Source organism: Schistocerca gregaria, chromosome X (genome assembly GCF_023897955.1).
Source record: "Schistocerca gregaria isolate iqSchGreg1 chromosome X, iqSchGreg1.2, whole genome shotgun sequence".
Taxonomy (NCBI): domain Eukaryota; kingdom Metazoa; phylum Arthropoda; class Insecta; order Orthoptera; family Acrididae; genus Schistocerca; species Schistocerca gregaria.
Genome location: NC_064931.1, coordinates 830,341,926 through 830,369,546, shown reverse-complemented (window position 1 = coordinate 830,369,546; position 27,621 = coordinate 830,341,926). Strand labels below are relative to the sequence as shown.

The window sequence follows — 27,621 nt, the reverse complement described above, 5'->3', positions numbered from 1 at the left end:
GTAAACCAGAAATTTCAGAACTAAGTGCTGATCTTATAAGGTTTCACCAAATGTGCAGTCACTAATAAATAAAACTGATAAATTTCAAATACTGTACTGCTAGAAACTTAACTTAAAGATGTCACAGTAAAGAGTCTAACTGAAGACTAGCTGCACGGAGACACACTGAAATTTGTATATCTTTCAAACTTCGCACTAGGCTGTCACTTCTACAGGAAAGGAAAAAGTTATGGGGGCAGCTGTATCCATGTTAAAAGTCATATCACATTTGTGCCCATTCAGTTCTCAGAAGATATTCCCAGAGAAAACGGTCTGGAAATATTAGGTTGTGAACTACTACATGGAAATATGGCCATAATTTGTTTGTACAGGACAATCAATAGCGACGTGAATGCTTCGTTACAAAATTTAGAACATCTCCTTTACAAGCTATCAAAAAATAACAGGTGTCAGATTATTCATGGTGACTTTAATATTGATTTTCCTGTGCAGTCCAAATAACAAACTGACATACTGAATCTCCTCATATTACACTGCTGCAAATTATGGTGCATGGAGTGTGGCATAGTGGCTAGTGTCACTGCCATGCATCCTGCAGGTTGCCAGTTCAAACCCAAGCACCAGCAATTATATATTTATGATTTATCATTTCTGGAAGTTTCTTGAAGCATCTTATGTTTGTGTATTCTGGAGTATTCAATGTTTGTACAAATACCAATAATCTATAATATTCAATGTTTGTATAAATAGCTATACTCTCTGTCCAAATCAGTACTGTTCTGGCTGTACATTTGTGATCCCAATGAATGTACTTTCAGTGCTAAGTATTTTATTTCGCTGATGACCTAGCTTTTGGATTTGAACTTTAATATGGTTACAACATGATATTGTTTGGTGGAGACACTGGGTACATCAAAACATCTATATCAGTGTGACTCCAAGTAGGCAATAAAAAAATCTGTTTCCTAAATGGACAGGAACCAGAATACAAGTAGTACATCATTCCCATGATTCATAGATTCAGGAGACCAATGGATTCCAAGCTAGCTTTAAGTCACCAGCACATCAAGCACCCATATCAGTGTTCTCTGAAAATTCTGGTCAGGACCTGATGAAATGACTACAAGATCCTGACTGATTCATCAAATACAAAAGGTAGAATGGCATGATGTGTTTGGCAAATGTGTGGTTTTACTTGGATGACATAGGCCAGCAGTAGTTTGATTGCAACAAACAGATGCTCTCAGTAGCTGGGATAGGTTCCAGGCCGAGGTTTGGCGACAATGAGCAGCAAGTCTGCTTAGTGTAGAAACAATTGAATAACAGGGTTCAACAGCATGGGAAAATGACACAGTCCTATGTATAGATTGCTTTGGCCTATGTCATGCTGTGAGTCCAAATATGACAAAAGCTAAAAAAATATCACACTTGATGAAAGAAGTTGCAGAGACATGTACCAAGCTCTTTTGGTAAAGAATGTCAGAACAACCTAGGAATTCATCGAGTGGTGTCAGCACATCAAGACAATGCAACAGAAGAGAGCTGGATAAAAGTATGGCTGACTCCCATGCGTGGTCACTACTGCAGTTATGGGATATTACCAAAACTTTACCAAGTGATACAGTACAGTGGTTAGCACACTGGACTCACATTCTGGAGAACAACAGTTTGAATCACAACCTGTCAATCCAGATTTACGCTTCCTATGATTTCCCTAAATCACTACAGGGAAATGCTGGGATGGTTCCTTTGTAAAGGCCTCAGCTGATTTCATACCCAATCCTTTTCTAAATCAACCTTTAGCTCTGTCCCTAATGACCTTGCTGTTGACAGGATGTTAAACTCTAATCTATCTTCTTTTTAGCACGACCTCACCTCCCTCATATGTCAGGTAGTGAGAGAAGCAATACAGTTGCTTATGGCAACCATAACTGTTGGACCAAGTAAGAAAGAGATGGTGGCAATGAATGTTCACCCTAGAAATCAGGAGGTAACAGAAAATATTGAAGAAGAGGAGTATTGATCTTAAGCACCAATTTCTGCCATCATTTATATGCCAGGGAGAACAGACTGACTCGGACTTCTCCCGCAGTCACTAAACGACAACACAGCAGCGACTGACACAGGTCAAACCAACTCCTGCTCCAAATATAATGCCCCATAGAATAACAGACATTTGGAAGACAGAGGACAACATGCCTGCATGTTTCTACTGTGTACACGTTGCACACTACTCCAGAGAAACAAAGTGAGTTTTATCAAATGTTTCATCCACATTTTGCAGCTGTGAATGTGACTGTATTCAGTACTCAGGAAGTTGAATAAAAACTCCTTCAGTCAAAATTTTTTGTGTTTTATTAAGTTATATGATGCATTTCAGACTCTGTGGATCCATCTTCAGGTGCAAATCATCTCATACATAATTTACATTTGCTCTTAAGTGAGATGAAATGCGTTTTTCTGTTCTGAAAAAGTTAGATTTTAAGTTATTATTTTGTGAATCAAGTGCAGAAAATGTGGGAGAAACAGTGGAAAAAATAGTAAAAAACTTATTGAACAAAGAAGGGAGAACATATTTAACCTTTTGAGGTCAGCAAACATCGACTTATTCAGTCTCTCATCACACACCATGTCACTAATAAATAAACCAATGTATGGTGACCCCAAAAGGTTATAAATGTTCTTCATTTGTTTGTTCAGGATGTTTTTCACCATTTTTCACATATTTTTCTGCACTCAATTCACAAGATACTAAAACTTACAACTAACTTTCTCATAAGAGGAAAATACATTTCACCTCACTCACGAACAAATGTAAATTATGTATTAGATGATTTGTACTTGAAGATGGATCCACAGCTTCTAAAATGTATCATGTAATTTAATAAATAAAACAAGAAAAAATTGTGTCTAAAGATGTTTTTATTCAAAAGGTGAGTTTTTGATGACAACTGTGCCACCAGATGTCTACATCACAACAGTTATATTCATACCAGTTAACTGCAGATTTTAACAACCTGTGGGATGAAGACTATTGCCATACCTTGGATGACACTGCTCCCCAACATTTAATATCTGCTTCCCATTATCATACCAAGGTACCAGCTGCTTGCCTACCAACCAACTTCAGGACAACTAAGCGAGGTGACCACCTATGGAGGTGAGACTGCCATAGATGCTATCTGGGGAACATCCACAAATTAGAAAGTGTTCATATAAAATGTCACCATCTGAATGAAAGATAATTTGGGAAGAATAAAGACAGTGCATGGAGTCTCCACGCCAACTATCAATGACTGAACAAAATCATGAAGAAAGATTTCTATGAGTTTTAAGTTATGTTGTTTGGATTCTGTAACACTCCAGCTGCTTTCAAATGCATGACTGATTACCTGTTTCAAAACCTTAATGGACTCTGCATATTTGCTATCTGGATGTTTTTGAAGATGTATGAAGAAAACTTAAACTGCCTGACAACCATGTTAAAGTGTTTTCAGACTGTAGGCTTCCACCTGAATCCAAGAATGTGCCTCTTTGGCATCTAACAAGGTGCTAGCATCTTCTCCAGTTTGAGCAATGGATAATTAAAATGTTGAGCCAGAGCTTGACACTGATGCAGGGGTTACCAGATAGGTGCAGTTATAGTGCAAGTTCAGGAAGGTGATGAAAAGGTGATATCTTATACTTCTATATTTCTCTCCAAGTGTGAGATATTAAGCTATAACAGTGACAGAATGACCTGCAGCGGTTTGTATCACCAATAAATTGTGGTTGTATTTATTTGCTAATGTATTCACGACTGTGCTGGACACACCATTCTCTGTGCTGAGTGTTCAGCCTCAAAGATCTATTGGCTCAGCTGGCAAGGCAGGCACTGATGCTTTAGGAGTATATTGTCACAGCAGTACACAAAAGTGGGCAGAAATACAAGTCTGATGATGTCTTTCAAGGAATCCTTTTTTGGAACCCAGCAACATGGATAACATCTCAGTTATCACCACATTAAATGACTTTGCTGAACAGAGGGAATATCCACACTGCTAAAAGCCATAGAAGTCTTGAAGAAGAAGGAAATGACTAAAGGAGAATTCTAATTAATAAAAAGAGCACTGTATAAGAGGAACTATGATCCAATGGGTTGGAAATGGTTGCTCATCTTAGTATATTCTCTACACCCAGCTATCCTTAAGTATTTCCACCTGGGATTCGTATAGACAGAATCAGATGCAAATACCACTGACCAGAACTGTAACAATCCATTACACACTATACGTTCATTCTTTCAGCATCTTTAGGACATTCTCACATGGTTGAAGCAAACCTATGACCATTCATGCTGTCCTTCTTGATATCCAGGCAATATGCCCTCTTAGTTGTATGTGGTATGGGTCCCACACATTTGAGCAATACTCTAGGCTGAGTCACATGAGAGTTTTTATGGAATCTCCTTTATAGACTCACTGTATTTCCCTAGTATGCTACCAATGGGCCACATTCTGATACATGTTTTACTACGATTGAGCCTATGTGATTGTTTCACTTTATGCCCTGCAAATTTCTATGCTCAGGTATTTGTGTGAGTTGACCAATTCCAACTCTGACGCACCAATATTATAGTCATAATCTACATCATTTTCTCATTTTGTAAAGTGCACAATTTTATATTTTTGAACATTTAAGGCAAGTTGGCATTCTTGTAGACAATTGGAACCTATGCCTTCTTCCAGCTATAGGGCACAGCTTTTTTGTTTATGGGATCTACAGTAGATTATAGTTAAAAGATGGACAAACACTGCCAAAAATTCACTATGGAATATGATAGTTATTCCACTAGACTCTGGAGCTCTGTTAAGTGTTAATGATTTCAGCTGTTTCTAAGTGCCTCTGACATCAACATCTATTTCATTCATGTTTTCAATTGTATGAACATAAAATTGGAACAATGCTCCTGAATTTTCCTGTGTAAAATGAACATTTGAAAACGGAGTTAAACTTTTCTGCTTTTTCTTTGCTACCCTCAATTTCAGTTCCTGTTCCATCCATGAGTGACTGGTCAGTATCTTTGGTGCTAATAACAATCTTGACATGTAACCAGATTTTGGTTATGTTTTGTAAAAGACCTTTCACCAACATTAAGCTGCAGTCATCACAGAAAGCTTCATGCATTGTTTTCTTGACAACCAAACATGTTTCATTCAGCATGTCTGTATCTATAGTCTTATGCTTTGTTTTACACCTATTACACAGTATTCTCCATTTCTTTAGAAGTTTCTTTACTATGACTGTATACCACAGATGTTCCTGACCATTATGAACTGTCTTACTGCATGCCTGTCCATCCACAGCATGGTCTCCTATTCTTTTAATCTTGAGCCATAATTCATCAATTTGCTCCTGTCTTGAGCTATAAAGTTTCAAGTTCCTCATTGAGATATGACAGTGCTGCTTCTCTATATACACTCCTGGAAATGGAAAAAAGAACACATTGACACCGGTGTGTCAGACCCACCATACTTGCTCCAGACACTGCGAGAGAGCTGTACAAGCAATGATCACACACACGGCACAGCGGGCACACCAGGAACCGCGGTGTTGGCCGTTGAATGGCGCTAGCTGAGCAGCATTTGTGCACCGCCGCCGTCAGTGTCAGCCAGTTTGCCGTGGCATACGGAGCTCCATCGCAGTCTTTAACACTGGTAGCATGCCGCGACAGCGTGGACGTGAACCGTATGTGCAGTTGACGGACTTTGAGCGAGCGCGTATAGTGGGCATGCGGGAGGCCGGGTGGACGTACCGCCGAATTGCTCAACACGTGGGGCGTGAGATCTCCACAGTACATCGATGTTGTCGCCAGTGGTCGGCGGAAGGTGCACGTGCCCGTCGACCTGGGACCGGACCGCAGCGACGCACGGATGCACGCCAAGACCGTAGGATCCTATGCAGTGCCGTAGGGGACCGCACCGCCACTTCCCAGCAAATTAGGGACACTGTTGCTCCTGGGGTATCGGCGAGGACCATTCGCAACCGTCTCCATGAAGCTGGGCTACGGTACCACACACCGTTAGGCCGTCTTCCGCTCACGCCCCAACATCATGCAGCCCGCCTCCAGTGGTGTCGTGACAGGCGTGAATGGAGGGATGAATGGAGACGTGTCGTCTTCAGCGATGAGAGTTGCTTCTGCCTTGGTGCCAATGATGGTCGTATGCGTGTTTGGCGCCATGCAGGTGAGCGCCACAATCAGGACTGCATACGACCGAGGCACACAGGGCCAACACCCGGCATCATGGTGTGGGGAGCGATCTCCTACACTGGCCATACACCTCTGGTGATCGTCGAGGGGACACTGAATAGTGCACGGTACATCCAAACCGTCATCGAACCCATCGTTCTACCATTCCTAGACCGGCAAGGCAACTTGCTGTTCCAACAGGACAATGCCTGTGTCTATGTGCCTGTGGTTCTGTCAGTGTGATCATGTGATGTATCTGACCCCAGGAATGTGTCAATAAAGTTTCCCCTTCCTGGGACAATGAATTCACGGTGTTCTTATTTCAATTTCCAGGAGTGTAGTTTAGCTATCACCGAAATCTGTCTACTTCTTTTAGTTGCCCTTTGCACTTTGGTGATCACTATTCCTAGGTCTGACTTGAGGTTTGCTGATACAAGTTTTGATGTGGACATCCTCAAAAAGGTCAGATCTGTTTGTTTCCATTATATGTAATATGTTTCCATCATGAGTGGAGTTCCATACTGCCTGTGAGAGCTAGTTTTCAGAGACATTATTTAATAATATTTTGCAAGATATCTTCTTGTGCCTAAAACTACCAAAACTGTGGTTATCTAAGTTCAGTATTGAATGATTAGTCTTCTGTTATAATAGCAGTATGATTGGGGCACTTACATACTAGTGAGCTGAGATCTTCTCTTAAGTTTTCAGATACATTAGGAGATGACTCTGATGGTCAACAGAAGGATCCAATTATAGTTTTATGACTATCTCTCACACTTAGTTTTCCCCAAACAATTTCATATGCAGCTCAGTGGATTTGACTTTCTTGTCTACTGAAACAAATACATCACTTCCCATTAGCATTAGCATATCATTTGATATATGCTTAAATTTTCCCCAGAACTCCACTGCTGTCAAGTTTTAATTATAATGAACTTTCTGTACCTAATATTATAAGAGCCTCGCTGCATTTTAGGAGTGCTTCAAATTCTAGCACTTTGTTGTGAATGATTCAGCAGTTAACCACTATGATTTTAATACTGTCACCTGCAGTGGGCACTGATTCTTCCCAGTCTCCTACAGATATCATTAACTGGACTGGGTAGAGTCACCTAAACTAAAACACCTTTGTGTGCACACTGTGAACAGTCAGCTAACTAGGAAGCAGCCCCTAATAAGAAGTGCTCACTTGATTCATACATGGGAAACTTACAGTCTCACCCATATTGTGCAAGTGTAGCAAATCACAGCCTAGCTTGTCACAGAATCTTTGAAGTCTCTGCTTCAAGCCCTCCACTTGACTCAGAAATAATGGGACATGATCTGTTTTGAGGAAAATACTGCAAATTTTGAGCTTCATTGGAACTTGAGCAGCTGTTCCTGCTAGTCACTGGAATGATCCAGGTGTGACCTCAGATCCCAGATATCAGGCACCGTTTGTTCAAATGTGTGCCACAATCTGCAGTGATTGCTAGAATAGCCTCTTCATCATGTTGAATGAGGCCCCCAGGCACGCAGACAAGGTGCTGACATGTCACTCACAGTCAAATGGAGAATTACTGATAGATTATCTATTTCCTGCAGGAGAGGCAGGACCCACAGTATGTGAGGTATATTTGGTACCTTTGGTAGATGATTCTTAGTAGCTCTCACAACACAACAATTCACAGTATTTTCATACTACTTGACAGTAGTCAGTATGGTTTCTAGCTGATAATGAACAGCAACTAACTCAACCTGATCCTGAAAAGAGCATACACAGTTGGACTCCATTATGCCTGGTGCAATATTTTACAGATCAGTAAACAAATAGCTGTTGATCCTCTTTTAATTTATGGGTCTGGTATACTACAAGTATCACCACTACCCTTTGAGAGTATAAGCAATTAACAGCCAAATAAGATATCTATTATGACAACATAAAAACTTGGTACAAAATTTTGCTGTTACATTTTATGGCCACTAACAAAGTTGACAATAGTGTTACTGTATGAAAAATACAGATAACACACTTCTGTTAAAATAGAAAACTAATCTTACATGAAATGGTGGTTATTTATGGTAACTGTAAATCACAAATGCTGATTCACTACGTAGCAGCTTATGCACAAGACTCATAAATTATGAAACTTCTCGAAACTGTACATTTCCAAGTGTCTGAAAATAAATTATTCTCACATAAATAAATAAAGAAATCAGGGAATGACTGGTTTTGAACCAGGAGACTGTAGCCAAAAGTATCTAGTTAACAACTGATAGACTTGTTTTGAATGAGGATACTGTAACCAAAAGGTTCTAAAATGCACAAATTAGTTAACAATTGCTAATATACAACAAGTTTTTCACACCATTCACATATTTTTGAAAAAACACAATATATCACAATATATATGAGCATTAACAAAAGCAATGAAAACAACATAAGCAGTAGAATTTTAGAATGTAGAATTTTGAATTGGATCTTGTGGTATCAATAATAATGATGCCATGGTATAGTTTCGAAGGTTGGCACTACCACGAGACACCGACAACAGCGCCCTCTAGCTGGTGGTGTGCAGCTCTAGGAGCTCCACTACAGATTTGCCCATTTAATCAGGTGTAGCCAGACAGGACACTTTGCTTTAGCATCGAACCTACGTACAAAGTTATGTAATCATTTATCACCTTGTTATCACTTTGTTTTTGCACCAGTAAACCACATTCTTGCACTACTGACTTGTATTACCTTTTCCAGTTCCTACCCACACGCTGCCTCCCAGGTAGGATACAAAAAATGTTCAAATGTGTGTGAAATCTTACAGGACTTAACTGCTAAGCTCATCAGTCACAAAGCTTACACACTACTTAACCTAAATTATCCTAAGGACAAACACACCACCCATGCCCGAGCGAGGACTCGAACCTCGACCACGATACAAAATTTTGGCGACAAGGATGCCACATTTCATCTCATATCATTTTCTTTTTTTGCTTGGTACTGCTTCAGCTTTTTTTTTGTGATTTCACAGTGTGGCCGTGTGGGTGTATGTCTGTTTCCCCCAGTTGCTATGTAACTTTTATTTGTGTACAGCATGGCTTCACTACAGTAACAGGCTTCGCTGTCCGATCTTGTATGTTTTCAGGCTCAGCAAATGATGCAGCTGCATACTGCAATAAATGAACTGGTCACACTAAAAACTGCAGCTACTTCGGCATCTTCGACTCCACCGCCTGTACTGACGCTGTCGCCGTCGGCGCCGCCCATTTCATGCCTTCAATCCAGACGTTGAACACTGACCAGAATACATTGCCCAGCTTGAGGCACACTTCGCAGCTTACAACGTACCAAGTACAGATCGGCTTGCTTTTTTCATTGCCAACGACAGTGTTGTGTTGTACCGTGTGCTTGTGAAATTGTTTCCCACCACCCATCCAGAAACTAAAACGTACGACGAAGTGATTGATGCTTTGAACTCCCACTTCTGTGACAGTGTAAATATGGTAGCTGCATGTTACAAATTCTTTCGTCTCCGGCATGGCCCTTCTCAGTCGAATAAGTCTTGGTTAGCGGACCTTCAGGCACTAACTTCTGATTGTGATTTTAATTGCTCATGTGGACGCTCATATGTGGATATAATGATTAGAGACGCTATTGCACAGAATGTGGTGGATCACCACATCCGCAACAAAGCCTCAGATTTAAAAACCTGTCTTTGCAGGAAGTAGTGGACTTGGTAGACAGACAAGATATTTTAGACATGGCTACTTCCATGTTCGACGTGACCTCACGTTTGTATACTGTTAGCGTGGTACAACACATGCCCTTCGCCCGGTCCCAGCCCAGCCAGCCACAATGCACCACTCATGCACATGTAAACATGTCTCAAACCAGGCACCTACTAAGAAACTCAAATCATGTCCAAACTGCTTTCGTGCCCACCCGCGGGACAGTTGCCCATCCCGTCAATAATAATAAAGGACATGTGCAAGTTGTGTGCAGTAAGAGAAACAATAATTCCGAACTTGTCTCCTGTTTGCGTAACTCCCGTGGGCATCACTGCAATGGCAACTGCCATGATTCACATCTGCTGATGGACATTAGTGCCATTTATTCAAAGCCTTCTGCTTCACTTGCGACAATGGTTCGTCGTGTGAATCAAGTTTTGCCGGACACTTCCTCTCGCATTCAGAGCAATTCAAGGAAACTTTTTGTGACTTTGCACATTTGTGAACATTCTCTTCGCTTGTACCTGGACACTGGTACATCAGTTTCTTCACTGAACGAATCTACGGGTGACTTGCTTGGTTCGCCCCCACTTCATCATTCGCATTCCATGCTGACTGCATTTACTGGACAGGAAATCTCAGTGCTCAGTTTGTTTAGTTTGCAAGCCACATATGGTGCAATGACCCATATAGTGTCTTTCCATGTGCTCCACTCTAGTGATGCTACAAACATTTTTGGCATGGATGCATTTGAACTTTTTGGCCTTGCAATTCAGGACAATGTACTTTGCATCAATGCTAGGGACCATGCCGACAGTGTTGGCGCACTGTGCGATGATTTTGGTGAACTCTTTTCTGGTGGCCTTGGTTGTGTCACAGACTTTGCAGCCCATGTTGTAGTTAAAGACAATGCCATGCCTATTTTGCAGCGCGCAAACCAAGTACCGCATGCACTGTGTGATGCCGTAGCTGCTGAACTTAAGCATTTGCAAGACAGTGGTGTCATAGAACCTGTTTCTGCTTCGCCATGGGCTTCACCTATCATGTGTGTGAAGAAACCAAATGGTCGCGTCCATATTTGTGCTGACTTTAAGTCGACAGTAAATCCCCAGACAGTGGTAGCTACATTTCCCTTACGGCATCCTAAAGACATTGTTGATAAGCTTGGTGCGGGAAAATTCTTTTCCACGATTGACTTGTGGGACCCCTACTTTCAGATTCCGCTTGATGAACAGTCACAGCGCTATTTTGTGATCAACACCCGCCTTGTGTTGTTCAAGTTTCGCTGCCTTCTGCTCGGTTGTGCTTTGGCTCCTGCTATTTTTCAGTCTTATTTGCAACAGTTGTGTGCGACTGTCCCTGGTTGTGCCAATTATCTGGATGATATAGTTGTATCAGGTCGCACTCCTGACAAACATTTGCAGAATTTGGGTGCCTTGTTACTGTACTTTTGCAGTCAGGACTAAAGTGTAACAGGGGCAAGCGAAAATCTTTTCAAACTGAGATTCAGTATTTAGGACATGTGATTAACGGACAGGGTATCCACCCCTCACCACCACATCTCAGTGCAATTAGAGACTTTCCAGCACCCAGGAACTTGAAAGAACTTCAGTCTGTGTTGGGAAAAATCACTTACTAAATTCGGTTTATACCAAATGTAGTGCAGATTGCGGCGCCTTTGCATCACCTTCAGCTTAAGAACATTCCTTTTGTTTGGTCTTCAGAATGTGCCACTGATTTCCACAAGCTCAAATCTGCTTTGTTGAGTGATCGCTGTTTGGTTCCTTTCGATCCCTCCAAACCAGTTGTTTTGGCTGTCGACGCATCTTCTCACACGCATCGGCGCAGTTCTCTCACTCTGCATTAATTCTGTCGATTGCCCGATTGCTTTTGTGTTTAAGTTGCTCAATTCTGCCCAGCAAAACTATTCTCAAATCAAGAAAGAAGCTTTAGCTATTGTATATGGCACAACTAAGTTTCATGGTTTTTTGCATGCTCACAAGTTCTATTTGGTAACCGACCATAAGCCTTTGACGTCGTCATTCCATCCATCAAAGCCAGTTCCGGCCCATACTGCACAAGAGTTGCAACATTGGTCTTTGTTTTTGTTTAACTACAATTACGAAATTTTGTTTCGGCCTATGGCCCAGCATGGCAATGCTGATGCATTGTCTCATCTGCCTATCAGTCCTGACAAAGTGTTTGATTCTTCCGAAATGTCCTGCATGTTTATTGATTCGCAAGATAAGGAATTAGCTGATGGTTATCTCATGGATTTTCATCGCATTGCTGCCGCAACAGCCACCGATGCTTCTTTGCAGATTCTTTTACAGTATCTTCGAACTCAATGGCCTCCATCCGCTACACAAATTCGTGATCCACTTGTTTGACGTTACTTCGCGTAGTGTCACAACTTATCTGTACACATCTTGTTACGAACTGACAATGATCAGTCTCGTGTGGTTGTACCTTCTTCGTTGCAGTCAGAAATCCTCTGACTGCTGCATGCTGGTCATTGGGGTATAGTGTGGACGAAGCAATTAGCATATCATCACTGGACTTGGGTCGGCATTGATAGACAAATTGAGAATTTGCTTGCTAACTGTCACTCTTGCGTGGAGCATCAATCTGCTCCGCCAGTGCTTCTTTGCATAGCCAACTCCTACTGCACCTTGGCAGTGCATTCATATTAATTTTGCGGGTCCTTTCTGGGACACCCACTGGTTGATCATTATTGATGAATACAGTAACTTTTCTTTTGTTGTAAATATGTCTTCTACTACATCTGTGAGTACTATTAGTACTTTGACATCTATTTTTTGCATTGAGGGCCTTCCTGAAGTTATTGTCTCTGACAATGGTCCCCACTTCGTGTCCTCAGAGTTTGAAGCGTCCTGTGTTGCTAATGGCATTCGCCATCTGACCCCCACCCCGTTCCACCCCCAGTCGAACGACGATGCTGAATGCTTTGTGCTCTTGTGAGTGTGCACTCTGCACTTTCCTTGCGTCCTATCAGTCTCATTTGTGTGGCACCCATTCCCCAGCGGAATTTCTACATGGCCACGTCCATCGGTCGCTCCTGCAGCTCTTGTGCCTGCTGCCACATGCTCCTGCTGCCTTGCCTCGTTCTGGCTTGGCGCCGCATGATTTGGTGTTGTATTGCATCTTATCTGGTGGGTAGCACTGGAAACAGGGGCGCATTCTTCGCCGGCTTGGCCGCACCTTATTTGTCATTTCTGGCCCCTCCAGCTCTGTCAAGCAACACTGGAACCACGTTCGTTTGTGTCGTCCTCAGTTTTCTGCCACTGGTTGTTTTCTGGCAGAATATGAGGCTTCGCAGCTTCCGCTGCCATGGCCCACGACTCCACTGATGGCAACTCTGCCATGGGGGCGCCTCCAGTCGTCGCCGCTGCCAGTCTGGTCACCTGCACCAGAGGGACGCCTCCCGCCGCCATCGTTGCATTCCTCCACGGTGCCACAACTGATGGACGCTGAGGCTGCCGTCACAACACTGCCGATTGTATCTGATTGTATCTCATCAATGGTGGCAAAATGACAGCATTTCATGGTTGTTGCTAGGCTCAAGAATTGAAAGATGTTGCAAGGGGCTATGTCTAGTGAATGAAATGGTTCAGACAACTTAACTATTTGTATTGTGCCAAAGAATCACAAACAAACATTGAAATGCAAACAGAAGCATCATTGTGATACATTTTTCATGAATAGTTTTTCCACAATTCTGGTAGTTATCTACAGTCTGCTTCATGCAAACAGTGCAGGTAGTATTCCTTATTGACCATATAACCATAAAGCAAGAACTCATGTTCCACTATCCAATAGTAACCAAAGAAAACAGTGATAAGAACCTTCACATATCATCAAACTTGTTGTTTTTTTTTCTTTTTTTTCCAGTTTCTTTAGGAAGTTGCATTTGGGATGACTGGGCCTTAGTTTTGACATTACCAGCAACCTCTTTGACAGTGATTCAGTGATTTTCCAGAACCATTTTCTTTACCTCTTCTACATTGTCATCAGTAATTGATGTGCTAGGGCATCCAGTGTGGTTGTCATCTTCAACATCTTCTTAGCCCTCTTTGAAATGTTAAAACCATTTATAAAACTTTTGCTTCACTCACAGCATGTTTGGCAAAAACTGCAGTCAACATTTTGAATGTGATGCTGCACTTTAGTCCATTTTTCACGCAAAATTTAACAAAAATTCTTTGAGGGATCTTTTTCAAAAGTACAATTTTGCCAAGCACTCAAAAAGACATATAATGTTTTTGACTGTCAACAATACACCAGATACTAAAACAGCTGCAAATGAAAACATATGTTAAAAACATGGTAAAAAAAATGGATGATTCAAGCCCTGAAATTCTGAAATTAAAAATAATCCCATTACTTTCGCATCACAATTCTTAAATGAATGGTACATACCAGCAGATAAAGTTAACATATTTCAGCCATTATTTAGAGGAAGTGAAATTTTGCTGCCAATTGGGTTTCAAGTGGCCATGGTGTGCCCATCATGTCCTTACACATGAGGGTGTTTCATCCATGCCATACCTCGAGGAAAGCAAACAGCACATACAGATAACATATGAAGTAAATGGGGCATTCAAAACCCATCAGTCAAATTTATTACTTGTCAGACAGAGTTCCCCAAGGTTCCATTTTGGGACCAATTCTCTTCTTATTATATGTAAACAATTTACATATAAACAGTGAAAACAGTAAGCTATCTCAATTTGTAGATGACAGCAGCATCTTTATTACAGGAAGTAGCAAAGAAAACTTTGAAAATGACATTAAGACCATTACAGGGAAGATAATACAGAACTTTGATGCAAACAGTTTGATTATAAGTCTGGAAAAAACTGTTGCAATGGACCACCCAGAACAGGACACCAGCAAATCCTCCTGTAGAAATAAGTGGGCAAAAAACAGGGAGTACAAAATTTCATGGTATATGAATTCAAAAAAATATGAAATGGGATACACACTTGGACTATGTGAACAAAAAACTGAGTAAAACATGTTTTGTAATGAGAGTGATAGAAACGGTATATCACATGATAATCTAAGGATCATATATTTTGCTTATGTTCATTCAATATTGAAATATGGTGTAGTGTTTTGGAGAAATTGTGGAGCTGGACAGAAATCATTTAGATTGCAGAAAAAGATTATTAGATTACTGGAAGAGTTAGATCAAAGATTATCATGCAAGCCACTATTTAGGAAAAATAAAATACTACCTCTTCCATGTATTCATATACTTCGAAATGTAATTATTATAAAAGAAAAACTAAACAGTGGCAGTCTGATCATGACCCGTGATGAATCTGTACATAGCTACCACACAAGACAAATTAATGATGTATGTGTGCAACAGACAAACACAGTACTGTTACAGAAAGGCATACTCCACCCTGGCATCAAATTATACAATGCACTACCCAAATCCACAAAAATAATAATGGACTTAAACAAGTTAAAATCAACTGTGAAGGATTACTTGGTTGAGCACTGCTTGTATACAGTAAGAGAATGCCTAGAAAAACACATCTGCCTCACCGATTAAGACTGTTTTTACAAAATGTGTAGAGTAATAAATATTGTATAATTTTATCTTTCGTTAAAATGATGTCTGAAAAATAAGAAAAAAGTCAATGAATGTGTATTCTAATTAATGAATGGTCCAGTATCTTTTGTACACTGTACACTCCTATATTCACAGGACCAATAAATAAACACGTAAATAAGTAGGCACCGTGTATTTTTTGGAGGCTTTCAAGAGTTTTCACCATTCAGTGTGATGCTGTTTGATGAGCTAGTGACCATAAACATTCCCTATTTTTAAGAGATATCTGATCAGTGCAATTTGAACTCTTGGCATGTATAGTCCAAGAGAGACTATGCTAAATAACAGCTGCAATGTATTAACTTTACCTGCTGGTATTTTCTCTCCACTTGTATCTGAAATTTAAATAATTGTACATTGGTGTTAACATGTATGTGATAGTATTCTAATTAATTAATGTATTATCTCTAGCACTTATGATGGTCACTCAGTGACCAAAATCCAGATCTGCTACAATAAACACAAGTTGTGACTGATCTGCTATACTTAGTTTCACCAAGTGAGATAGCTACAGAGATTGCTGCTGTACCACATGGGTGCAAATGGTCCTATAAACTGATAACAGGAAAGGCAAGCAGAAATAAACTGTATTTGCATTGTGCAAATGACACAGTCATACAGCTAATATGTAAGAGTCACAAATAATTTTCATGGAACTATGTGATTTATAAAAGATAAGGTTAAGTAATCTCAAATGTTCATTTCAAGCAGGCACAATAGAGATTAGTACAGTAAAATTATAACTGCTAGTGTACAGTATATTACAGTCACACCTATACTAATGAACCAAAATGATATACCACTGCCCACCATGGGTTTGAATGCCACCTGGTGATGTTGTGGGTGCATAATACAGCAAGGAAAGTCTATAAGTACAGAAGAGACAAATGGCATTATCATACCAGTGATAATATTGGCAGCAGATGTGGAAATCACTGACAGAGGTGACTCTGACAAAGTGCAGATTGTTATGACCTGGTGCCTGGGAAATTCCATCTTGGAAACTGAGAAGCTCACTGACTGTGCATTTGCTACTGTCATAGTCATCTACAGGCATTGACTGTCGATGCTTCACCACAGAATGTGGAAGTTGGAGGCTTGCATGATATGTAAAGCAACTCTGATGACAGAATACAATTCTGGTGCCCAGGTTGATGGTTGTGCCTAGATAAAATATCATCCAGGTGAACAGCTACTCGAAACATACACTGCACCTCAGATGGTGGCTGGTGAGGGCTTTCTTATGCCACAGGGGAAATTCACCTGGGCTTCTATGTAAGCTGCAGTAGTAATTGAAGGCACCATGGCAACTGAGGGCTACATAAACATTATTTTCAGGGAAATTCAGCTTGACTTCTTTGGGGTCTGCAGTAGTAATTAAAGGCCCCATGGCAGCTCAGGACTGCATGAACATTACTGAAGGCCACCTGCATCCCTTCATGCCTGATGACATCCATGAGAGTGATGTTATCTTCCAGGAAGATAACTGTCCATGTCACAAGGTCATAATCATGCTACAGTTGTTTGAGGAGTGTGATAATGAATCCATGCCAATGTCTTTGCCACCAAATTTGCCTGATATATCATCTACTCATAATTCTGAGAATTATATGAGCTATACTAAGAGATCTGGTGCCCCATACCTCCAGAAATCTGCCAACGATTTTTCAAATCCATTCCACCCACAATCACTGCTTCACTGATGATCATGATAATGTGTTATAGTCATGTAACAGCAAGGTCTTTAGTGTCTTGGTTACACTACTATATTTCAAAGGTCAACCAACATTCTACTAATAAGGTGGTAATAAAGTTTTGGATAACCAATGTATGTTGCAAAGCTGTGTAACATACTCACTAGCAAATAAAGTTAAACACCTAGGAGGAATGGTATGACATACATGCAATCACATACACAAATACACCATCAGCAGGTATGTAAATCATTAAGAGTTACCACTATCTATGACGACAAACAGAGTGCATTAGTGTTGTCATTATGTGATCATGTTATGAGATCTGACAGGGTGTATACTGTGTCTGATGGTTACTGAGTATTGTGAAGAACCAGCACACTACACCAACTACAAGAACAACAACAATAATAATAATGTCACATACAAGAATAACCTGTGAGGATAGTTGAGCACTTTAAAGTGATGCTTCTTGAAAATGGGGAAGTGAGTCTGCTCTGGATCATATCCACCTCAAAGACTTATCATGAGGGTTGGTGTCATGGGTGACGCTTTTAGGTGGTTTTTGACATCCAACCAGGTAAATACTGCCCTGGTACTCATGTTGTGTCTCAGATACAAGCTAGCAAACATGTAGAAAACTTTTCCCACACTTGAACACAGATTTACTCTATACACAGACACAGACAGATTGCATACATAGATTCCATACTGGGATAGTGATGGCCTCAGGAAGAGAATATGGCCTCCAACCACCACTAACATTGCCCCAATGCTGGCTGCATAAAAGAAATAGAACAAGGAAAAGGGAGAAGAAGAAGAAGGTAAATAAATGAAAAAATAATAAAACCGTGTCCAATCCCATTAGAAACAGAAAATTCTTAAATTATGAATCTTCATAGTTTATTTATTGTATTTTAATCTTTTATCGCAATGCTCGTGTTTTGTATGCAGTCCGGTCACCTTAATGTGATGTCAATGTCAATGTGCAATAACCACTCACATGGATGGCAGCTGGCGACACTTGATATGGAGAGTATATAAACTGTAAATGGAAGATGCAGAACACATTATCATAGTGTGGAAATGGGAGCAATTTACCTAACATCCAAAAGTGTATGATCATTTGCTTTTGCGCCAAGCATTTCCAATGTACCTAAGTTCATAAACTGTGTTAAAGTATACCATGCATGTAAAAATGACACTAAAAAAGTAAAATAATAGTAATAACAATAATAATATGCCAAGGTAACTGTGGTGTATCACGGGCCAGAGGTGACAGGAGTGAACGATGACTGCAGAGATGTGTACGGTTGAGTAGATGTGCAACTGTTGAGAAACTGACAACCCAGGTGGATTGAGGGGCTATCACCAGCATCTCCTTAATGGATGTTCAGTGAATGTTGCTGTATATGGGACTCTGCAGCACGTGCCTGGTTCATGCACCCATGCTAACTGCTGTTCATCGGTGGTGAAGGCGTGGAACTTGCACGCCAAAACAACTGGACATCCACTGAGTGGCGACAGGTTTACTCTTCAGATGAATCGTTTTTTTTGCTGCATCAGACAGATGCCCTTTAGTGTGTACAGACCTGCAACTATTGTTCAAAGAGTCCAGGTCAGAGGAGGCAGAGGAGCAGGTCTGGGTATTGTTTTCGTGGCATTTCCTAGGTGATATTGTCATTCTGGGAGGCACAACAGACCAAGACAGGAATGCATTTATCCTTGGGAACCATGTCCACCCTTACATGCAGTTTGTTTTAACTCGGCATTATGGCATCTATCAGCAGTAAAATGTGCCACACAGCTTGCAGTATATGTGTGCAATTCAAAAAGTAATAGGATAAGTTTACCATACTCCCCTGGTCACCGTACCCCCCTGCCCTCCTCCCATATTTAAACCAAATCAAGAATCTGTGGGACCACCTCGATTGGGCTGTTTGTGTGCATGGACCGTTAGCCATGAAACCTATTGCAGCTCCCCATGACACTGGAATTGGCATTGCTCCACATTCCTTTTGATACCTTCCATATCCTCATTGACTCCGTTTCGATACATCTGCACTGCAAATGATGGTTATGTTGGCTTCTGACAGGTGGTCACATTAACGTCACTGGACTTTTTTACAACACAGTATAAAAATAGTGAAATATTAACTTGCCATCTTTATGTTTCAAATATTATTGCAATGACCATATCATGGATGATCTCACACACTTACATCATTAAACAGATCCACTTGCACCACGTGGTCATCAATTAGTAGCACAATGTCATACAAATGTCCTTCCATCACTGGATCACTGACCAGCAGTATTGAAAAGTTCCTATCAGAAAAATCTGTTGATAGAAGGTAGGAGCAAGCTCCCCGGAATTCAAAAAATTTCTGATCAAATGTCATGAAGTGTTGTGGTGCCACTATCAATGCATGACCTGTGAAAAATAGTATACAAACAATGAAAAAATTTACTCACATCTTGTTCTTATTAGATATTTACTTATATTAACTACAATAGATTCCAGAGTAATACAAAAGCCCATAAGCTACAATATTATATGGAAATGTGATTGTTGGTCTCAACAGAACAGTTACTATAGAACAAGTAAGTTTCGTTTGCATAAATAATTGTTTGCTAAAACAAAACAGGAAACATGAAAAACCATTTATACAAATAATATCAGACCAGAAAAAGTTTCAGGTGAAAGCTTGATGTTAATAAGCCACAACATGCCTCCCTGCATGTTTAAAACTTTCTACACAAGCATTTCACCCAAGAGATAGAACTCATTTTTGCCTCGCAGTTGATCAGTTAATATCAAGATATGTACAGATAAAGAGGAAAGGGTGCCAAAAAGCTGCCTTATCACATAATTTCTCAAGAAAAATCAAAATAGAGAAAGTCATTTGCAGGGCCAGATATAATCCTATGTTTCCTCCTCCATAAAAGCAGCAAACTTATTAATGAACCATTACCTCACATTATAAATTCCCCAGTCCTGAATGAAACACGAACTTATTAATGAACTATTACCTCACATTATAAATTCCCCATTTCTGAATGAAACACAAGATTGCAAAAGTTATACCTATACACAAAAAAGGAAGTAAAGATGATACTAGCAACTAAAGGCCAATTGCAGTACTCTCAGTATTCAACAAAATACAATGCCTAAAAAAAAGAGGGGACAAGTAAATGAAATGGAATTTTACAGGATCAGATTGTATGTGATGGTATCTCAGTGATAACAATACTGAGGTAAAGTTATAAATAATTTGGCAGTATGAGCCCAGGTACCAGTATGATGTTACACCCTCTCTGGCATGGGTGCATGCACTGATTTGGTTGGGAACGGTATCATGAAGCTGTTGTATCCTCTTCTGAGGCAAACTGGTCCACAATTCTTGTAAATTGTCCTTGATACACTGGATATTGGCACTGGGACAGAATTGACATCAGAGCTGATCCCACACATTCTATCAGTACAAATCTGGGTACCTAGCTGGCCACAGGACAGCCTCAGCTTCAGTGCACACAGTTCATAGAGAAGCATGCCACTTGTGGACAACCATTGTCCCGTTAGAAAATGGTGCTATGATATCGTCATATCAGAGGTAACACGTAAGGATGCAGGATGTCCCCGATGGACCTTTGTGCTGTGAGTGTTCCCTCAGATTAGATTAGATTAGATTAATACTTGTTCCATAGATCATGAATACGACACTTCGTAATGATGTGGAACGTGTCAGCCATGACGTGAAGTCATACCTAATGGCTCCCTGCACCATTACACTAGTAATATCACCTCTGTGCTTGGGTGCTTCTCCCATTAGAAGAATGGGATCTCTCTCCAGGTCACCATCATATTTACCAACAATGGTCATTCAGGATAGTGCAGCACTGCAATTCATCACTGAACATAATGCAATGGTGTTCATCACAGTCCATGATTCCCAGTCATGGAACCTTGCTAAATGCACCCATTTGTGTTGTGGTGTTATTAGCAGCCTACATATGGAATGGTAATTTCCTATTCAGTTGCTACTATTCTCCAAACAAAGGTGTGGGATGACACACAATGTTGCTGGGAGTCAATTATTTGTTCTTGGATGGCAGGCCCAGGTGTGAAGGGTTATGTGTGTTTGGTGCACAGTATGACAATCCTACCCTTTGGTGGTCAGACATGAACAACTAGAAACTTTATGAAAGTTGCCCTACTGTTCCCACACATTCCAATATTTTATCACTGTTTCATCTGAATGTGCCACAAATCTGGATACTGCATGATTCAATCAGCTAGCCAAATGGAGACCAACAATAAGGCCCCTTTCAAACGCTGTAGTTCACTGATACCATTGTTTGATGTTAGTATGCAGCATTTCTGTGTCCTTCAAAGTGATCACTCAACATCTGATGCTGTTTGCACACCTTATATACCCTACCCGAGCTGGTAACAACACTGAACATGAACAATACTAATTCACTCTGGTGGCTGTTCTACCTGTCACAGAGAATTATGAATCTCATAATTTACATATCAACCAATGTTATGAACATTTAAGAAGTTACATTGACATGTGACCAAGTCTTCAAGTTGCTTCACTTTTCAAGTGGTGCATCTCAGTACACCATACTAAATACATTCCTGAGGAACTGGAAAATTTTATCCCCTGCTCAGTTTGGTTTCCAGGGAAAGAAAACAACAGGTGATGCACTACAGGAATTCCCACATTTTACCCTATGTCTGGCTGGGAAAAAACTACCAGCCATAGGTATTCTTCTTTATTGCACAAAGGCCATTAACACAATTAAGTACACTATTTTTCTGCTAAAGAATTGTTATTATGGAATAATATTAACTGGCCATGGCTAGTTTAAAAGTTACCTCAAAGACTGAGAACAATATGTTCACACAAATCAGATCAAGCCTTCATGAATTTCCAGTAATGCAATTTAATCTACACAAATCATAAAACATGGGGTTTTACAAGTTCAGTATTAGACACCTTATTGTTCTTGCATCAAATAAATGACCTTCCCTTAAAATTACCCAGCAACAAAATCTTTCTATTTACTGATGACACTATAATTCTCATATCTGATGCAATGAATAGCACATTCTAACTAAACTTATGGCTTAAATCAAACTGACTGCATCTTAATGCAGATGAAACAGCTGGCCTCAGAATAAAACTCAACTGGTCCAAAATAAAACTCTACTGGTCCCCACTGTATCACTAAATGATATCCATTTTTAATTTGTCAATGAAACCAATTTCCTAAGATATCTATCACTGACAAACTAATGTGGAAATGCTGCACTGACATAACCAGTGCCAAACTGAGTACAGTATGTTTTATGGTTGGATAAATAAGAAATGTGGTAAATATTTGTACCTTGAAATTAATGTACTATGCTCTCATTCATTCAGTACTCATTTATGGAATTACAAAAGAAAGCAGTCAGAACAATAGTAGCCAAACAGTGTGTGTGTGTGTGTGTGTGTGTGTGTGTGTGTGTGTGTGTGTGTGTGTGTGTGTGTGTGTAAACCATTGTTTAAGAAACTGAATATATTATGCTGCCCATGCCAATTCAACTAGATAAACTATATTTTACAAAGAAAAATGTCAGTAAACTGGACAGGAACTATTTCTGTTCCTATTATGACACAAAATTGGTTCCTGCTGCTGCTTCATCTATATGTTTGTTCCATTGTAATACAACAGGGCTTAACCAATCTGACTTCTAGCATGCATATATAATGTCTGAAGATAGCTTTTGTTTATTCATCTAAGTGACTGTTTGCATGCATAACTGAATGTCTCTATCTGTTAGTCCCTAAATTGTATGGTAATTAGGGCTATTGGTCTATTATGTGAAGCAACAGGGTATTGTGTGTCTAGCTGGTGGATTAGTTGGTGGGTCAACGTTTAAGTCTTCTCACGTATAGTTACTGACTTTCTTGTTATGTATGTAAGGACATACGGTTCACCTAACAGTTTTTTGATGTGTGCATTGGGCATACATCTATCATCATTTGCTATGGTACGGAGGATTCTATTACGTAGTGTTTGAAGTTTGTGCAAATGGATGTCTGCTGCCCTTGACCAAACTTCAGATCAATAAAGTACAGTAGGGAGGATGATAGCTCTGTACAGTCATAACTTTGTTTCTATTGTCAGCCCCACACCCTTGAGGAGTGGATATAGTTGATTAAATACAGCATAGCCTCTCTTATGTGCCCTTTTTACCTGTTTGGTGACTCTTAGCTTTTGTCTAATTGTAGACCTAGGTAGATTGCTGATTTGCTTGACTTGATATTTCTGCCTGCTACTGAAATCTGTCTGTTTGGGGTAGTTAGTTTTCTGGCGAACAAGATTGCAACCGTTTTGCCTAGATTTATTGTAATTTTCCATATTTTGCACCAGTTGACTATTTCATCCTGGTGTTCTTGTAGCTTCCTGATGATGAAGTTGAGGTTGCTATTACTTTTGTTCACCAGTATGTCATCAGCATATAGCACTGGTTCACTGCCTTACAGTTTTAGTATGGCACTCAAAACTGACCCCTGCTGGACCTCAGCTACAGCATCCCTGATAGTACTAACATGTTTACCACACCTAACAGAGCATTGAATCCCCATCAAGAATGAGTCAATCATGTGTATTATGTGTCCCAGAATGTATAACTAGAGTAATTTGTATATTAAGCCATCATGTCAGACATTGTTGAACACTTTCTCAATGTCAATAAATACCACTCCTGTGCTGTGTATTAAATCTCTCACCTTGTATATGTGTTTGGTATAGAAGCCAGACTGCTCAGGGGTGATTACATTGTTGTATTGCAGGAACAGGATAAGGTCTTTGTGGATATTGTAGTCCAGTACATTCCCTAGAAAGCGCAGGAGTGAGATGGATCTATAGCTCTCAGGGAGGATGACATTTTTATTGGGTTTGGGTAAAGTTACAACCTGATCAGTTTTCCAAATGGTCTCTAGTGTTGACATTTGGTCACAGGGGTTTGTAGATCGAAATTATCTTTATCATCTGGTTACCTATTTTTAGTTCTATCTTGGCCACCTAAATCATGACCAAATTTGGTATGTCAATTGCTCAGTGGCAAATCATCCACCTCACAATTACCGAAACTCCTCCCCCTGGGCGGTCTTGTCAATTGACCCTGTGGACCAAGTAACTGTGCATCTTAAATCAATCAGTCAGCAATAGATGCATCTCCATGATGCAGGTAACATCTATGGTGTGCCAGTCAAGGAAGGACTGTAGCTGAAAGGTTTTGTCAGTGATGCTATGAGCATTCCAATTTAAGATTCAGAAAAATCTTTTTCTATTAAGGTCCATTGTCGAATACCAACATCATGGCTTCTACTATTACCATGATCTTTGAAAATCTATCGGTCTCTGCATGAATTTTTGTCAGTGCCTCTGCAGCTTTTTGCACCAGGGTACTCAGGTTTAGCCCCACAGTGTCTGAATTCCTTCAGAAAGCTGATGAGATCACCACTAGTACTCGGCGCCACCTGAGGTGACTCTGGTAAGGGTTCTGAAGCTGTTCTAATAGCTTCATCACTAGTAGCAGTTGACTGAGTTATTCACCTCTGGAACCACTGGAAGGGGTACCTCCAAAGTGAAAATAGACGGGGTAGGCCATACGGACTGTCCCGGACATTTTGCTGGAAATTCTCATGGTTGCAACCTAAATGGCTACATATTAAACTTTTCCTGTTTCCAAGCTTGGTTTTCAGGGGCAGTGTTAGCTGTTTCTGCTGCCTCTGGTTTTGTATCCTTCTTGCAGCAGCCTGTCCCTTCCCCTGGCTTTGACAACTGGTGCACTGCTGACAACATGAAGCCTTCATCTATCAGTTCCAGCTTGACATCTTCCAGTCCCATGTCACTTAGTAGATGTTTTAAAACCAGCATCAAGGCCTGTTTCAGTTGTATTGAGTATGTATGAAACTCTGTTTCCTTCTTTTTCAGTTCATCTTTTATGAACATATAATCGTCAACAGATTCTACCTATATTTTTGTTGTTCTTGTACAATAGAACAATATCAATTGTCCCTTTATCCCTCTGTGCAGTTCCTTCAACAGGGCTGAAATGCTCTGCACAATATAAGCTATGATATGTGGAACACACTTCTTTTTTCATCTGACAGTCTGCACTTGATTTTTGCCTTCCGCATCTGCATCTTCCAGGGCAGAAAAAGCATTTGCAATTGACACATTAGCTCTCACCTGTTGCTCTTCTGTCTCTGACTCTCTGAATTCCTTTCCAGTTTTGTCTACGTGGAACTTGTCATCATCAAGATTTGGTGCCTGAAATGCTGTCCTCTCATACTGACACAATCCTAGCACTGTCTTTGAGTACAGATGTTGTTTGCGCAGCCCTACTTTGGTTTCATGTACTCACGCTGACAGACATGATGCTGAGAACTCTATTAAAGTATTTGACATACCCATACTACTTGTGGTGGCAAGGAAAGAAAATGATGTGGCAAAGACAATGCAAAATGAACGTCTCAGTTTAACAATTCAAGCCTGAAGTCTCTGCACCCGGCAGTATACCGGAGAATGATAGAGATACATATGCAAAATGCAGATCTGTCAAGATGACAACTTTCCTCCAGAGCAGCAAGAAACATGACAGTTTTGCATTTACCCACTCTCTCCAAAGGAGAGAGGTCCCTAACATGTCAATATGATAGTCAGCAAGCACCATAGAATGTCTGCTCCTCTCGATAGTCTCCCCTTGACAGAACTGTACATAAAAGCTGTTAAATATATTTTTCTCAACCGAATTGTCTGAAGTGTATCTGCAGGTCCCATGGATGAAAAGTATCGATGAGTTTTGGTTTTGAATAATCCTTTTGGTCTCTATCAATATTTACACCTTCCTTTTAGTATGACTAGCTATTTTCCAATGATTTTTAAAGGAACTGACTATGCGAGTCCTGGGTAGAATTAATTATCTACAATTTTATTGTTGGAAAATTTGTGCACTTTATTTTCTGCCTAACAGTCTGCACTCTTATGGTGTTACCTCTGCAATTTTGTCAACATTCTGTTGTTTGTTTGGGGTTTGAGGTTTTGTGGAGTGGGGTTCACCCTCTGAAAGTCACATCTTCACTGTCATGAGTATGCCTTGCCCCTCGTGTAAGGAGCTTCAGTCCTTCCTAGGGAAGATAGACTACTATCATAAATTCTTGCTTGGGCAGTCACATTGGCTTGCCATTGCATGCCTTGTTATGCAAGAATGTACCTTTTTACTGGAACCTAGATTGTGAACATGCTTCTCAGTTGTTGAAATCTGAACTGATCTTGGCAAGTGTTTAACGATGTTCTCTCTTGTACAGCACTTACTTTTGATGACTGACACCTCAAAGTATGGCGTCAGTGCAGACCTAATGCACTGATATGACGGTGGCTCTGAATGAACTCTTGCTTTGAACTCTAAATTTTTCACACCAGCCCAGCAGTGTTACTTTGAGATGTAAAAAGAGGCTCTTGCCATAGTAAATGCTCTACGAAAACCTTTTTTTACGGTTCCAAGTTTCACCTTATTACTAAATATAGACCCTCGGTTTCCTTGTTTAACCCTTACACTGCCTTGCTTGACAATGCAGCTTGCTGCATACAATGCTGGGTGCTGTTTTAGTCTCACTATAATTATGAAATCCATTTTTGAACTATGCTAAATATACCAATGAGGATGCCTTTCTCATCATCCTGTGGGTCCTGATCCTGACTTTGATCATGCGGAATCGGTTTGATTGCATCTCGATACTAAAACACAGGCTACAGTCGAGGGTTTAACAATTACAAGCTCGCACACAGCAGCTGCCATTGCCACAGACCCGGTCCTTCACTGGATGGTTCAGTTTGTTCAACAGGGCTGGCCAGATAAACCACCCTGTGCAACTATTTTGCTTATGGTTCAACCTCTCTGTTTTTGATCATATTTTGCTGTTGTCCACAGAAGACCTCTCAGCACAGTCATTCCTACCATGTTACAACATGAGGTTTGACACCTTCTCCACCAGGGCCATAGGAAAATTCTAACACTAAACTGTTAGCTAAGAGACATGTCTTTTGACCAGGTATTGATGGCAAAAGGATCCATTCTGCTGCAAATAGTGAGCACTGTGCCCAACAACAGGCAGCTCACATGGCATCTCTCTCCCCCTGGCCCACTTCCCACCAGCCATTGGAATGCATTCATTTAGACTTTGTGGGTCCCTTTTTGAATTTTTATTGGCTCTTAGCTTTGAATGCTTTTTCCTGGTTTCTTTACATTCTTTGGTGTGGTTGATATTAGTTGTGATCAC

At 40.4% G+C, this 27,621-nt stretch overlaps 1 protein-coding gene across 1 annotated transcript in view; it reads right to left on the bottom strand.

The window, feature by feature from the left end:
- LOC126299332 (uncharacterized) overlaps positions 1-27,621 on the bottom strand; it is a 793,355-nt gene that overhangs the window by 60,858 nt on the left and 704,876 nt on the right. Inside the window, exon 65 of the mRNA XM_049991162.1 lies at positions 19,498-19,709. Within this exon, the coding sequence (XP_049847119.1) occupies positions 19,498-19,709 (212 nt within the window). The remainder of the gene's footprint in view (positions 1-19,497; positions 19,710-27,621) is intronic.